This window comes from Terrapene carolina, unplaced genomic scaffold (assembly GCF_002925995.2).
Source record: "Terrapene carolina triunguis isolate 2854851 unplaced genomic scaffold, T_m_triunguis-2.0 Scaffold58, whole genome shotgun sequence".
NCBI lineage: Eukaryota > Metazoa > Chordata > Testudines > Emydidae > Terrapene > Terrapene triunguis.
In genome coordinates, this window is record NW_020664409.1 from 60,695,520 (window position 1) to 60,707,896 (window position 12,377).

Consider the following 12,377-nt stretch of genomic DNA (forward strand, 5'->3'; position numbering starts at 1 on the left):
CCTGGCCCTCTCTCACTCTTAGTCATGCTGTTTCTGTTGTTTCTCAGAGGCAGACATTCAGGTAACTGACCTATTTGTTAGTTATAAGCTGTATTGATCCTTGCTTTGGAACTTGTAGGTGTATGAGAGAGAGAGGGAGAGAGAAAGCCAGAGCAAAAGAGTGAGCGAGAAGGAGCAAGGCTTTGCTCCACAATGAATGAACTAAACACTTCTCTTTTATGCTGCTGCTTGCATGCTCTGTAAGCCCACTAGCATAGCTCAGTGAGAAACCACTCTTTAAAGGCATTCCCATGGACTATTCTGAGCACTCACTTTGTATGTTGTCTGAGTTACCAGGTCACTACCTTATACCCAGTCATTGCCTATATAAATTGTATTGCTTGTTACTTGAATACTGATGTTTTAAAACAAAACATATATACCTCCCATTATCACCATAAAATAGCATTAGGAAATCAAGATAAATTTAATCAAATGAGGGGGGGTGGGGAAACTGGGGAAACTGTAAGAGAAAAGGTAGGAAGTACTGAGAAAAAAGAGGTTTGTCTTTTGCTTCTTTGTTGTATAGCAGCTGTGGGTATGACACAATATCTTAACCACCTACATTAAAAAGATGCCACCCAATCATTGTGTGTTCTGTGCAAAACTCCTCCCCTCCCATTTTGGCTAGGAAGAGACTTAGAGACTGCCCTTTCTGGATCATACAGACTGTAATATATAAAAGCTGTTAGTAGCTCCTGTAGCCAGCAGCTTCAAAACTAGCAGACTTTTGTTCTTTGAGGGTTTGTAATAAGACACAATCCTCATTACAATGGTTCACACTACAGCATAAGAAAGAGCTGTATAAATTGGGATCACAGTATACTGTACTGATTTTTGGTATTGCACAGAGGTAAGCCATTCAACTCAATAAGTTTGCTTTGCATGCATTTTTATTACTGTTCATCACATTTTGCTGGAGTAAGATTTGAATATTATTACTAAGATGTCCTATTTTCATGCTTTTTTATGTTCTTTGCCTGTTAGTTTGTATGTGAGGCATTATCAGAGCCATGAGTGCAAGCAGTAAAAGACATGCCCTGGAATGTATTTTTCACCCCCAGTAAATAAAATTCTGTGAGATTCCTTGCAGTCTGCCCAGTTAGAACAAGGAGTATGGTGTGTAGTACAAACTGATGGTGTGTATTAGTACAGTCATTGTGCAGAAAGTGTATCTGTGATTATGGCAGTCCAGATATGATGGCACTTTATTTGACCTTAGTTTTTAAAAGTTCATATTAAGGTTCACTTTCATCCACTGTGTTATGAAGGAATAGCTCTAGATTGCTTTGTATCAGAGATTTAACAAGTTGTGAAAGAAAAAAAACCTGTTGATCTTAGGGGGGGGAAGGTTCCTTTTTTCTATCAAGCCATAAATTTGTGTATAGAATCACATCTTTTGACACCTTTTCTTCCACAGATTGGCCCTCTGCTCTCCTGTCTTAAAGCTGAGCAACCCTGTGGCCTATCTTCCTCCCTTGGCCCTAAAATGACAGTAATCTCTGCAATCAGTTGTGCCTTCTTATTGTTCATTCTCTGTGAAACAAGTGCAATAGCATTACCCAATTCCACTGACCTGTTCCTCTCAAACAAAAATTTCACTGACATTGAAGCAGCTTTGGCAGCTCACTTGGACTCTGCAAAAATCCCCAAAGTCAGGCGGAAGCGATACATTTCACAGAATGACATGATTGCCATCCTTGATTATCATAATCAAGTCAGAGGCAAAGTCTTTCCACCTGCTTCAAACATGGAGTATATGGTAAGTGGATTTTCGTTTACTTCTGAGAGGGGAATAATGTTTCATTAGATCTGCTGGAAAACGTAAGAGACTATAAATCAGTGATTTCATTTTCCAGAGCCAAGCCAACATTTTTTAGCTCAGTAGACAAATGATTTGTAACCACTGCATGGCTTTACTATAAGTTTTTTTTTTTTAACTGAAGTATTGTAATGAATAATTAATAAGAGCTAAGAGCCAAACTGTGAACCCTTTACTCACCCTGGTGAACATTTACTCTCACAAGTAGTTCCAATAAAGTCAATGGGATTTGAGTCAGTAGGGTTACTCATGTGAGTCACTGCTCATGAGGGTAAGTAAGGGGTATACAATCTGCTTTTAAATAATTAGCATCTAAACCAAGTGGTTAAGATCCTAATTATTAATAGTTCCATTTCTGAATTACTAGGGAGAACACTAAGTTATAACACTGGTGTATTTAAAAAAAAATGCATCCCATGAACATTGTTAGTCTCTTCCACATATATTATTTGCAGAGATTGATTTGTCAGGTGATCATGGTTTTTATTTTGCATATTCATATAATGGTTTTATTTCTCTGCCAGATACAGTACTTGTTTAAAATGTTTCTCTAAACATGTTGGATTTACTCAGAAATCAGTGCACATGATATCCCTAGGTATTTTTTCCCTTTAGTGGCTGAAGTTCTTTCTGGGAAATATCTGTTTCTACAGTATGTTAACTGAACACATTAGTTATTTCCTCATTATGATTTAATGCTTTGTCATTGAAATAACTGCTCAGCCAGCGTATTTGTAATATGTGTTTCAACTTTCAATGCATGCATACTTTAGTACTCTAACATTAAAAATAGGCCAGTTAATCAGAAGTCCTTTTACCTACCAAGTAAGGAATTCACGTTGTTTTTAAAGGGCAGTCAAATTTTGTATATGGAGTATAATATTCACTTAAAGACACAGGAGCATCTCAGATGACAACAGCTGGTTAACAGATTTAAGAAACATGACACCACTAACATGACATGCAGAAAAAGGGGTTGATGGTAGTAAAAACAAACTCCTCCCCTTTAGTAGCTAATGACTAACAATTTGGACTTCTCTCTGTCACAGATGTTACCTAAATCTGGGTTTGATCATGCAACATGCTGAGTATCTCCCAAGGGCACCTCAGAGAACTGAGTGTGCACCTAACCTTGCAGCATCAGGGCTTGTGTCTGTGATGGAGATTGAGTTTGAAGTTTGGTTAAGTGGAAAGGTCAAAGGCAGAAAAAAATAAGAAGGTCAAAAGTCAAGCTCAATCAGCCTTTTAATTACTGAATTCTGTGACTGATGGTTTCTATTGATTCTGTATAAATAAACTTCACTGTGATGTCTGGGAGAAGGGCCGTCTAGCCTCCCCCTCCCTTTGCCTTGTGTCTTTTGGAAATGTACTGTGCCATTGACTACAATGAAACCAGCTGAAATTTGCTTCAAGAGCAATGTCAGGAAAAAAATTCATATTCTCAAGAGTTTTGTAAAAGAATCATTCACAAGACGAAAGTAAAGAAATTGTGAAGAGCAGGAAAGAGGAAGATGACTCCATTCATTTAATTTATTTGCGTGAATTAACACCTCCCAGAAACTGCTAGGGCTTCATTACATATTGTTGGGCTTTCTGCTGGGCTTCACCCCAAAGTGGTAACCTTTAGACCTGACAGGTTTGACAAAGAACCAAGATCCTGCCATTGGCAGTAGGGGTGAAAATCATGACAAGCTACGTTTTACTCCCTTTCTTGCCCTCCTCACTGTAGAATATCTTGCAATCAGCCATCCAGCAGGTGTATCTGTGCTGCTTTGAGCATCAGCCAGTTCAGTAGCAACCAAGACAAGAACTAGGCCTCCTCTGAAGCACTGCTTCCTGTTTTAATTAGTCAGCAAGGGTCACAATGGCAGTGATGTGTTCCATTGTTTCCTCCTTCAGAGTTCAGAGAACTTGGGCAAAAGGACTAGAGATTACAATTCAGTTAGATCTGCAAGTTGTAGCTCAAGGCACTACCAATAATTCACCCAGCTGTCCCTCACCCAAAAGCATTGTATTGGAGTCTTATGGAAAGCTTGGGTTCCATTGTGAGTCCTCCATGTAATTTCTTCATGAAATTTCAGTATGTATAATTTCATCAGTAATGTGCTGCTGGGAACATCAGGTCTCTGTTACATTTATGAGGTTATGACACTCAATATCCATTCCCACATATAATATTTGGGACATATTGTCATTGCCAACTGACCAAATGTATCATGCTGAACACTCACAGAATTATGTCATCCTACCCGGAGGCGTCTGCGAAAGGGCACAGCTAGTTGTGAAACTGGTCTTCCTAAAACATTGTCTTAGTCACCTTACAATGAGGAAAAAGCATGTCAGGTGCAGGAGAACTTTGAAGTAGCTGAGGATGTTGTTTCAGTGCATTGAGTAGACATCTTGTTAGGCAAGCTGAAAGAGGATCTTTTCATATAGTACATTAAAATAGGGATGGGAAAACTGGTTTGGAAAAAAACAACAACAAAGAAATATGTTGTCTCTCCTTGTTTTTTCCCCCCACTGTCCATACAAATCACGTTCTGCTCTTTCCCCCTGATTGCATCCATTTTTTCCTCAGAAATGCCCTATACTCTTACTCCTTTCCACTCCCTTCTATTGATAAAGTTTAGGATTTAGCACAGGAACCTGGACCCCATACTCCAATTCTTTGCCCCTCCCCCCATGCATGCTTGTCTCCTTTAACGTCTCCTTCTGACCCCAAGTCTGTTCAGCCTCTCATGCAGTCTCTACATTTAGTAATATTTTGAGCCCATTGGGCATTATGCCATCTCCTGTGCTGAGACACCTGTTGTCTTAAATTCTTACGTTTACAGGGCTTCTCTTGGATATACTACTGATAGAAGGAAAGGCCAAGAATGCACAAGATTTGTATATGGTAGCCAGCTTAGCTCTTGCCAGACCTCTTGAGATTCCATGACACATTTAATTTGATAGCCAAATTGATAAGAACCAGGGGATATATTTTTTATTGTTGCCACACATCAGTCTCAGACATATTATAAATGTGAAACACATTCTGGTCTTAACGTTTTTATTTGGATTTTGCATTGGCAAACCGGAGCTCCTTGCACTAAAGGTTTGAGTTATTTGACATTATTTGAGACCTGATTTTCCTCTGCTTATATGGGTTTTACACAAGTGTAACTTTATTGATTTCAAAGGAGTTACTCTTGTTTTACACCAGGGAAAGCAAGAAAAATATTAGACCTATTGTATTAAGCGATATCTGATGCAGAGTGTTAAAGAGAGAGCTAAGGTGTGTGATGTAATATTTTTTATTGGACCAACTTCTGTTGGTGAGAGAAACAAGCTTTCAAGCTCCACAGAGCTGATTTTCAGGTCTATATAGCTCAATAGTTTGTCTCTTTCATCAACAGAAGTTGGTCCAATAAAATATATTTCCTCACCTACCTTGTCTCTCTCATATCCTGGGACCAACATGGCTACAGCAACACTGCAAACAGATGATTAAAATCAATTAATCTATTTGGCCCTAGTTTTGATTCTATAGGTAAACATACATTCCTTTGCTTAGGAAAGACCTGTTTAACAACTTTTTCCTACTCAGGGCTGTGTGCATTTGTAACAATATCATACAGGGGGAATTCATAACTTTGCCTAAAATGTTGCTACATACGTTTCACCTTGATATTAATGACCAGCAAGTTACTAGTTTTCAACTGATGCCTCACCCTGTGTGTATTTGGAAAGCATCTTCAAGTTCACCAAGAGCAGTAATGAGCTCACAAATTCATTTCAGAGAGGCCATAAGCATCCATTAGATGGTCATAACTTCCAAATACTATTAGTTGGATTAAAACTAGAGAGCTAAAGGTGAAAGTCTCTGTATAAACATTCCAAGCCATCCAGTTACTCTTGAAGATGCTTTTGAAGTACACACTGGGTGGTGGATAGGTCATATAGATTGAATCAATTTTGCTTACCATTCCAAGCACATTAAAGAGGCTTATTTGACACCTGAAAGTCTTTCATCATAAAACAACAAAGTGAGTTTACTTGGTTTGTCCTCCAGCACTCTGGCACTGCTGATAAAATGCCTTGCTGTTTATATACTTTGCCACATTAACATTATGCAACTAGTGCTGCTGCAGGTGTCAAGGTACTCGTTTCTTTTCTTCTTTCATATATTTCAGAAGATGTTTTGTTTCTTGAGCTGTTTGCCTTTGCTCATGTGCATTGAAATCAACTATGCTTGTAAGGACTGTAGGATAAACTCCTTTAAGAGTCATATATAATGGGTTGGACAGGATCTCTTAGTCCATACAGTCTGCTCCAACCCCTTGCAGAACTGTCTTCTCCATTGAACACATATGGCTTGAACATAGTGATGATGTCTCAGTAACATCTCTTAGCAAATAATTTACCTTGGTATAACCTGTGAAATGTTTTTGGCCAAACACCATGAAATCAGAAAAAGAAATAGGGGCTACATTAGCATTAGAAATTATTTCTAAATGTCTAACCTAAATATTTCCTTTAGAAGTTGAGATTATTACTCTTTATATACTGTTTGTAACCAACTAATTGAATGTATCTCCCTGTTACATTTCATATCATTACCTCTCAAGTATTTACCAAAAGTTGTCTTCTTTGCATCATTTCTCTAAGTTGAATGATACATATTGTGACAAAGTTCCTCCTCTATCTTGGTGGGTCCTGCGCTTATTGCCGGATTTTCTTGCCTCAGAGATTCACCATGTGGGTTGGGGAACAGCCCAGAGACCTTCCCCTCTGGAAGAACCCACAGTCCAGGTCAATTGGGAGGTTTGGGGGGAGCCCGGGCCTGCCCTCTACTCCGGGTTCCAGCCCAGGGCCCTGTGGGCTGCAGCTGTCTATAGTGCCTCCTGTAACAGCTGCATGACAGCTACAACTCCCTGCGCTACTTCCCCATGGCCTCCTCCAAACACCTTCCTTATTCTCACCACAGGACCTTCCTCCTGGTGATAACGCTTGTACTCCTCAGTCCTCCAGCAGCACAGTACACTCTCAGGGCAGGTCTTCACTATGGGGGGGGGGGGGTCGATTTAAGATACGCAAATTCAGCTACACAAATAGCGTAGCTGAATTCGACGTATCGGAGCCGACTTACCCCGCTGTGAGGACGGCGGAAAAATCGACCTCCGGGGCTCCCAGTCGACGGCGCTTACTCCCACCTCCGCTGGTGGAGTAAGAGCGTCGATTCGGGGATCGATTGACAAGTCCCGACGAGACGCGATAATTCGATCTCCGAGAGATCGATTTCTACCCGCCGATTCAGGCGGGTAGTGTACACGTAGCCTCACTCTCAGCTCCTTGCACCTCTTGCTCCCAGCTCCTCACACTCACACCACAAACTGAAGTGAGCTCCTTTTAAAACCCAGATTCCCTGATTAGCCTGCCTTAATTGATTCTAGCAGCTTCTTAATTGGCTCCAGGTGTCCTAATTAGCCTGCCTGCCTTAACTGGTTCTAGCAGGTCCCTGATTATTCTAGTGCAGCCCCTGCTCTGGTCACTCAGGGAACAGAAAACTACTCATCCAGTGACCAGTATATTTTCCCTCTACCAGACTCCTGTACCCCACTGGTCTGGGTCTGTCACAATATCAAATGTCTTTAATCTCTTTGCATAGGTTATGTCCTCCCATGTTTTTATTGTTAATACATGTAAATTAGAGTTACATCCACTTTAAGGCTCCTTTACCAGAGCAGTGAAAGGCAGCATTTGTGTAAATGAAAATTAGGCCCAATCATTTTAACTGATGGATTGCTAACTACTTCAATAGCACCAACACAAGAATAACACACAGTGGATTTTGTTCAAGAAGTTATGTATGTTGAATTGTCTCAGTCACATAGTTCTCAAAAATCCTATATAAATGGTAAAGCTTGAAATAAAGTAATGGACAGACAAGTCACAGAGTCTCCCCTATGTTACGGCTGCTTTCTGTCATGCCAGCAGAACAAATTGACTCTAAATCTGGCATATTCATGCCTAATGTACTGGTGTCTGGTCAGGGGACACTGCAGTGTAAAGGGGGCCTTAGTTGTGGCTTCCTTGTGCCCAATGGTCCACTTCTGCTGTATTGACCTCAGGTAACACTGGCAGCCAGCATAAGTCAGAGCAGCTTTTAGGATGCTCTAACTTACCTGAGGGAGTGAATCAGCATCCCACTAGACCAAGTAAAGCTCTTTTTGTGTATGTCAAAAACAAAAGCCAGGAAGTGTTTCATAGTGAATGATTGGAGAACAGCTTGAAAGATAAACAGAAAAGACCTCCACTGGAAAACATCCCTTCTCTGCAAAATTTAAAGAACTTCTCAAACAATAAAATGGTAAGGAATGCCCCGTTTAAATTTGCTTTGGCATGAGAGCTCCTTTCACTTATTTTAGGCATAAATGTTTTGGAGTGTCTATCCTAAAGTGTGGATGAATATTTACATTATGTAAATATAATATCAGCAGAAAGCCTTCTGGGAGTTTGAGTCACGGGGAAAAAGAAAAACCTAGTGAGGTTTCTTATAGAAGGGCAGTAACCCTGAGCCCTCAGAATTGGACATTCATTCATTATTAAATATAGCACCTCTTGAACTTCTTGGCTAAAAACAAAGACAGACATTTTTCACAAGAATCCTGATCCAAAGTACACAAAGTACTTAGCTTCATACATGAATGGAGAAAGTAGTGACTTCAAACTTCTCTACATTTTTGTCCTCCTTCTACCTCTGAGACAAAACTGAGAAAGAGAATGTGTTCTCCAGAATTGTAGAAATGTGCATGCCAAAGAGAGCAAGAGACAAAAACTGCAGAGACACCACCTGCTCTCTATTAGATAGTGCAGTCCAGTTATGCTGACTATAGTGAAGCCTATGACATACATCCTCTGCAGTTCTCCAATGTGGCCCAGAGCCAGCTTGACCCTGAGTGTGAAGATGTGGCCCAGAGAACAATGGTTCTCTATATCTTCATTCAATGCCTGTCAACTTGTATCAAGATGGAGCATCACATGTTGAGACTTATCACTCCTTGGACGATATCTTGATTCTGAAGAACAAAGCAGCTCCAATAGGGTCTTTTGTGTATCTTACATCTGTCTTTCTGGTAGAATTGTTTGGAAAATGGTAAGTATTTTCCATGAAAATTTTCAAAGGAAATGGAAGAAATTTTTTTCTCTGAATTTTTTTTTAATGAAAAACCAAGAACAATCCGTTTTTGGTATATCAAAATTAGAAAAGTTTCAGGTTGTTCATATAAAAGAGGATAATTTTGAAATAAACAAAATTTCCTTTAACATTTTTGTTCTTGAATAAAAGACATTTCTCTTTGAAAATATTTCAGATGAAAGATTTCAAATGACTCTTCCTTCAGGCTCTTGGCAAATTATCAGTATGATCATCAGTTGGATAAAGTTAGATCCCCTTGGTACCTCTTCCTGAGTAAGATCGTGCCAAGTAAAATGAGTCTTGGAGTAGTTTAGGAAAACACTGAATATTTTGAGGTTTGTAACTCTTTCACTTGACTTTTCCAAAAGATACACAAATAATAACATATGAAAGGAACGTATTACTATTAAATTTGCCAGCCTACTGATTTTCTTTCTTTGCTTTTTACTGTTTTAAAGGCTGGTTCTAAAGATAAGAAGAAAAGCAGAGACCTGAAAGAAAACTATTTGGCCATTAGTGATGGGCAAACCTGAAACAGTTAGGAGTATAGGTTTAGACTGAATAGGCACCCAAAAATGTAGATATTTATATAAAACTTATCTATACCTCTTGAATCTGCAAACTGGCTTGAAGTCTCATGACAGCAGGCTTTTTGTGAGATTTCTAAGACATCTGATTCTGGTCATGCTGGGAATGAATACCATAGAAGTGGCCCTCTTGTAGGGTTGCCAGTTTTGGTTGGACATATTTCTGGAAGTTTCATCACATGACATAATCTTTAATTAAAGATTAATCTTTAATTCCTGGAGACTCCAGGACAATCCTGGAGGGCTGGCAACCCTTCCTCCTTGTAGTATTTCAGCATTTCTGCTTACCAGAAGTTCAGAGCTGTGTTATATATTTTAAAATGTTAACCAACTGTCTTTGAAACTCAGAACAATTTCCCTTTAGGTTATTTTATGTGAACCTGTTTGCTCGTATTTATTTGCAATAATATCCAAAAGAGAGCTACATCTTACAGGTGGCCTTGTGTGATAAATCAGGATTTTTTCTTTGCAAAGTGGACTTTGGAATTTCTATCTACATTTTCAAATTTGTGCTGCACATATTAAGGCAGGATTTAGACACACACTAGGTACTAATTAGTTACAGTATGCATAGTAACATTTCTAACAGGTGGCAGCTGAGAGCAAAGAAACTATTCTTATTCTTAGAGAGAGTCAGCCTTGAATCCAAATGATCTCACAGCCCAAATAAATATAGAAAGCTTGCCAAATCTGTCTATATAAGTTCCAATGAGCTCATATGTTTTCATCACACAGTATGTACTGAAAGAATGAGGGAGAAGAGAGGAGGCATTTTCAATCACCCTGTTAAAAAAGCATGCAAGCGGAAGGAATGGTGGTTGTTTTATTAAGCTTAGGACCAAATACTGGGGGGTCCTACATGTCCACAAAATACCTGAAAACATTTAAAAAGCTACAGGTCCACTGTACAGAGGGGCCAGCAGAGAAGCTGTACTCTAGCTGTACAGACAACACGTGACAGATATGCAGTCGCATTGCTTAATGCACCACAGGAAGGCGCTCAGATGCTACAGTGATGAGCATGGTATAAGAACCTATATAAGAACAAAACAGACAGCCTGGCCAATTGGGGCCAAGGATTTCATTCCTCAGTCATCCCATTTCCCCCTCCCATTCCCCAATTTTTTATTTTTTGTCACAGAGAGGTCTTTTTGCAAAGGATTTTCTCCTTCTCTAGGCTTTAACTTTTTATGAAGAAGTATTTCTGATCTGCACAGCCAGTTGAATAAATAAGAAAAAAATGTATGTATTGTGAGAAATAAAATGGGAAGTTCGATGTAAAAATTTAATGGTTTTGATGGACCATCAGTAAAAGTAGGGTCTTAGCTGCCATTTTCTCTTTGGGCCATCGTGGTGGTTTGGTTTTTGTTTGTTAACTGAAAAGAAAAATCCATCAGCAGCCATGAATATAATGTAAATGAGGACACAAATATAAAAGGAATGTGCATGTTAATAACCAAGAGGATGTTGCTTATATTTGCATGACAATATGGCTATGTCAACACTTAAATTACTATAGCAGCATAGACATTCACTACAGCAACAGAAAGGGTTCTTCTGTTGCTGTAGTTAGTCCATTTCCCCAAGAGTTGGTCAGCTCTTGGAAGAATTCTTCCGTTGACCTAGCACTGTCTATGCTGGGGGTTAGGTCAACTTTACAACATTGCTCAGGGGTGCGGGTTTTTCACAACCCTGAGCAACGTAGCTGGGTCAGCCTAATTTCTTAGGGTACAAATGGCCTCACAATTACTTATCTCCACATTTTATTTGCAATCTGATGCTGTAAGTATGCACATGCAAGTAAGGTTTCAGGTATGTATACAACTACACATGAAAGACTCTCTACTCCAAAGTTTACATTGAAGTGAAATATTTAAATTAGTCAAATTAAAATATATCTCTATTTAGACAAGTTTATTATCTGTACAAGGAACGATTAAGAGCTCATACCAACACGAGACCAGCATCAAAACAGGGGGAAGTGTGGCTATACTCTGTACTCTTCCCATAAACCTAAGATCTTCCCAGTATTCCAGAGTAGCTGAACGTTTCTCCTAAAATGATCATCAGTTTAATATTAATGTCATTTAAATCATTGTCATTACCTTTCAGAGTTAACATCCCATTAATATGAATTGGCCAGTTAAGGTACCCGTCTCTTAGCAGATTCAGGAAGACAGCACTACACTTACTCATGTTTATAACATTTTATTTGTGATTATAAGGGCTAGAAACTTAAATGTTTTAAATGAAAGCACAAATTATGCAGAAATATATGGGTGCATGAGAGAAGTGCCGATACTATCACGGAATACCTTGCCTGATTTGTCCCTTTCCACACGATGCCCTCTTACCTTTCCAGCACCTCCTGCTGCCCCTGACAACCTTCTCCCCTTTGTAGGAGAGAAGAATTCTGTACCTCCTCTCTTCCCTTTTCACACATCATAGTAAGGGAGCATTGAGATATAAACATTGGGACTGCTCAAAAATTTTCCATCAAAACTTTTTTTCCAACAGACAAATGGGTTTTCAACTGAAGGAAATTATTTCACTGAAAGTGACTGATTTCCTTGGGAAAAAAATTTTTTTTTGTCAGAAAACCAAAACCAAAATTATTTTATTTATGGCTCTTGAGTCTGACTTCTCACAAATTCAGAATTCTGAGGCCCATTTATATATTTGCTGGAATTCAATCACCAAAATCAGTAATTCTTTCTAAAATATCACTTCTACACAATAGACAGTTAAA

At 39.1% G+C, this 12,377-nt stretch overlaps 1 protein-coding gene across 1 annotated transcript in view; it reads left to right on the forward strand.

Annotated features, from left to right (window-relative positions):
- The first annotated feature begins 764 nt into the window (after positions 1-764).
- PI15 (peptidase inhibitor 15) overlaps positions 765-12,377 on the forward strand; it is a 29,480-nt gene continuing 17,867 nt past the window's right edge. The window contains exons 1-2 of the mRNA XM_024197652.3: positions 765-892; positions 1,460-1,801. Of these exons, the coding sequence (XP_024053420.1) occupies positions 1,529-1,801 (273 nt within the window). The 5' untranslated portion in view covers positions 765-892; positions 1,460-1,528. The remainder of the gene's footprint in view (positions 893-1,459; positions 1,802-12,377) is intronic.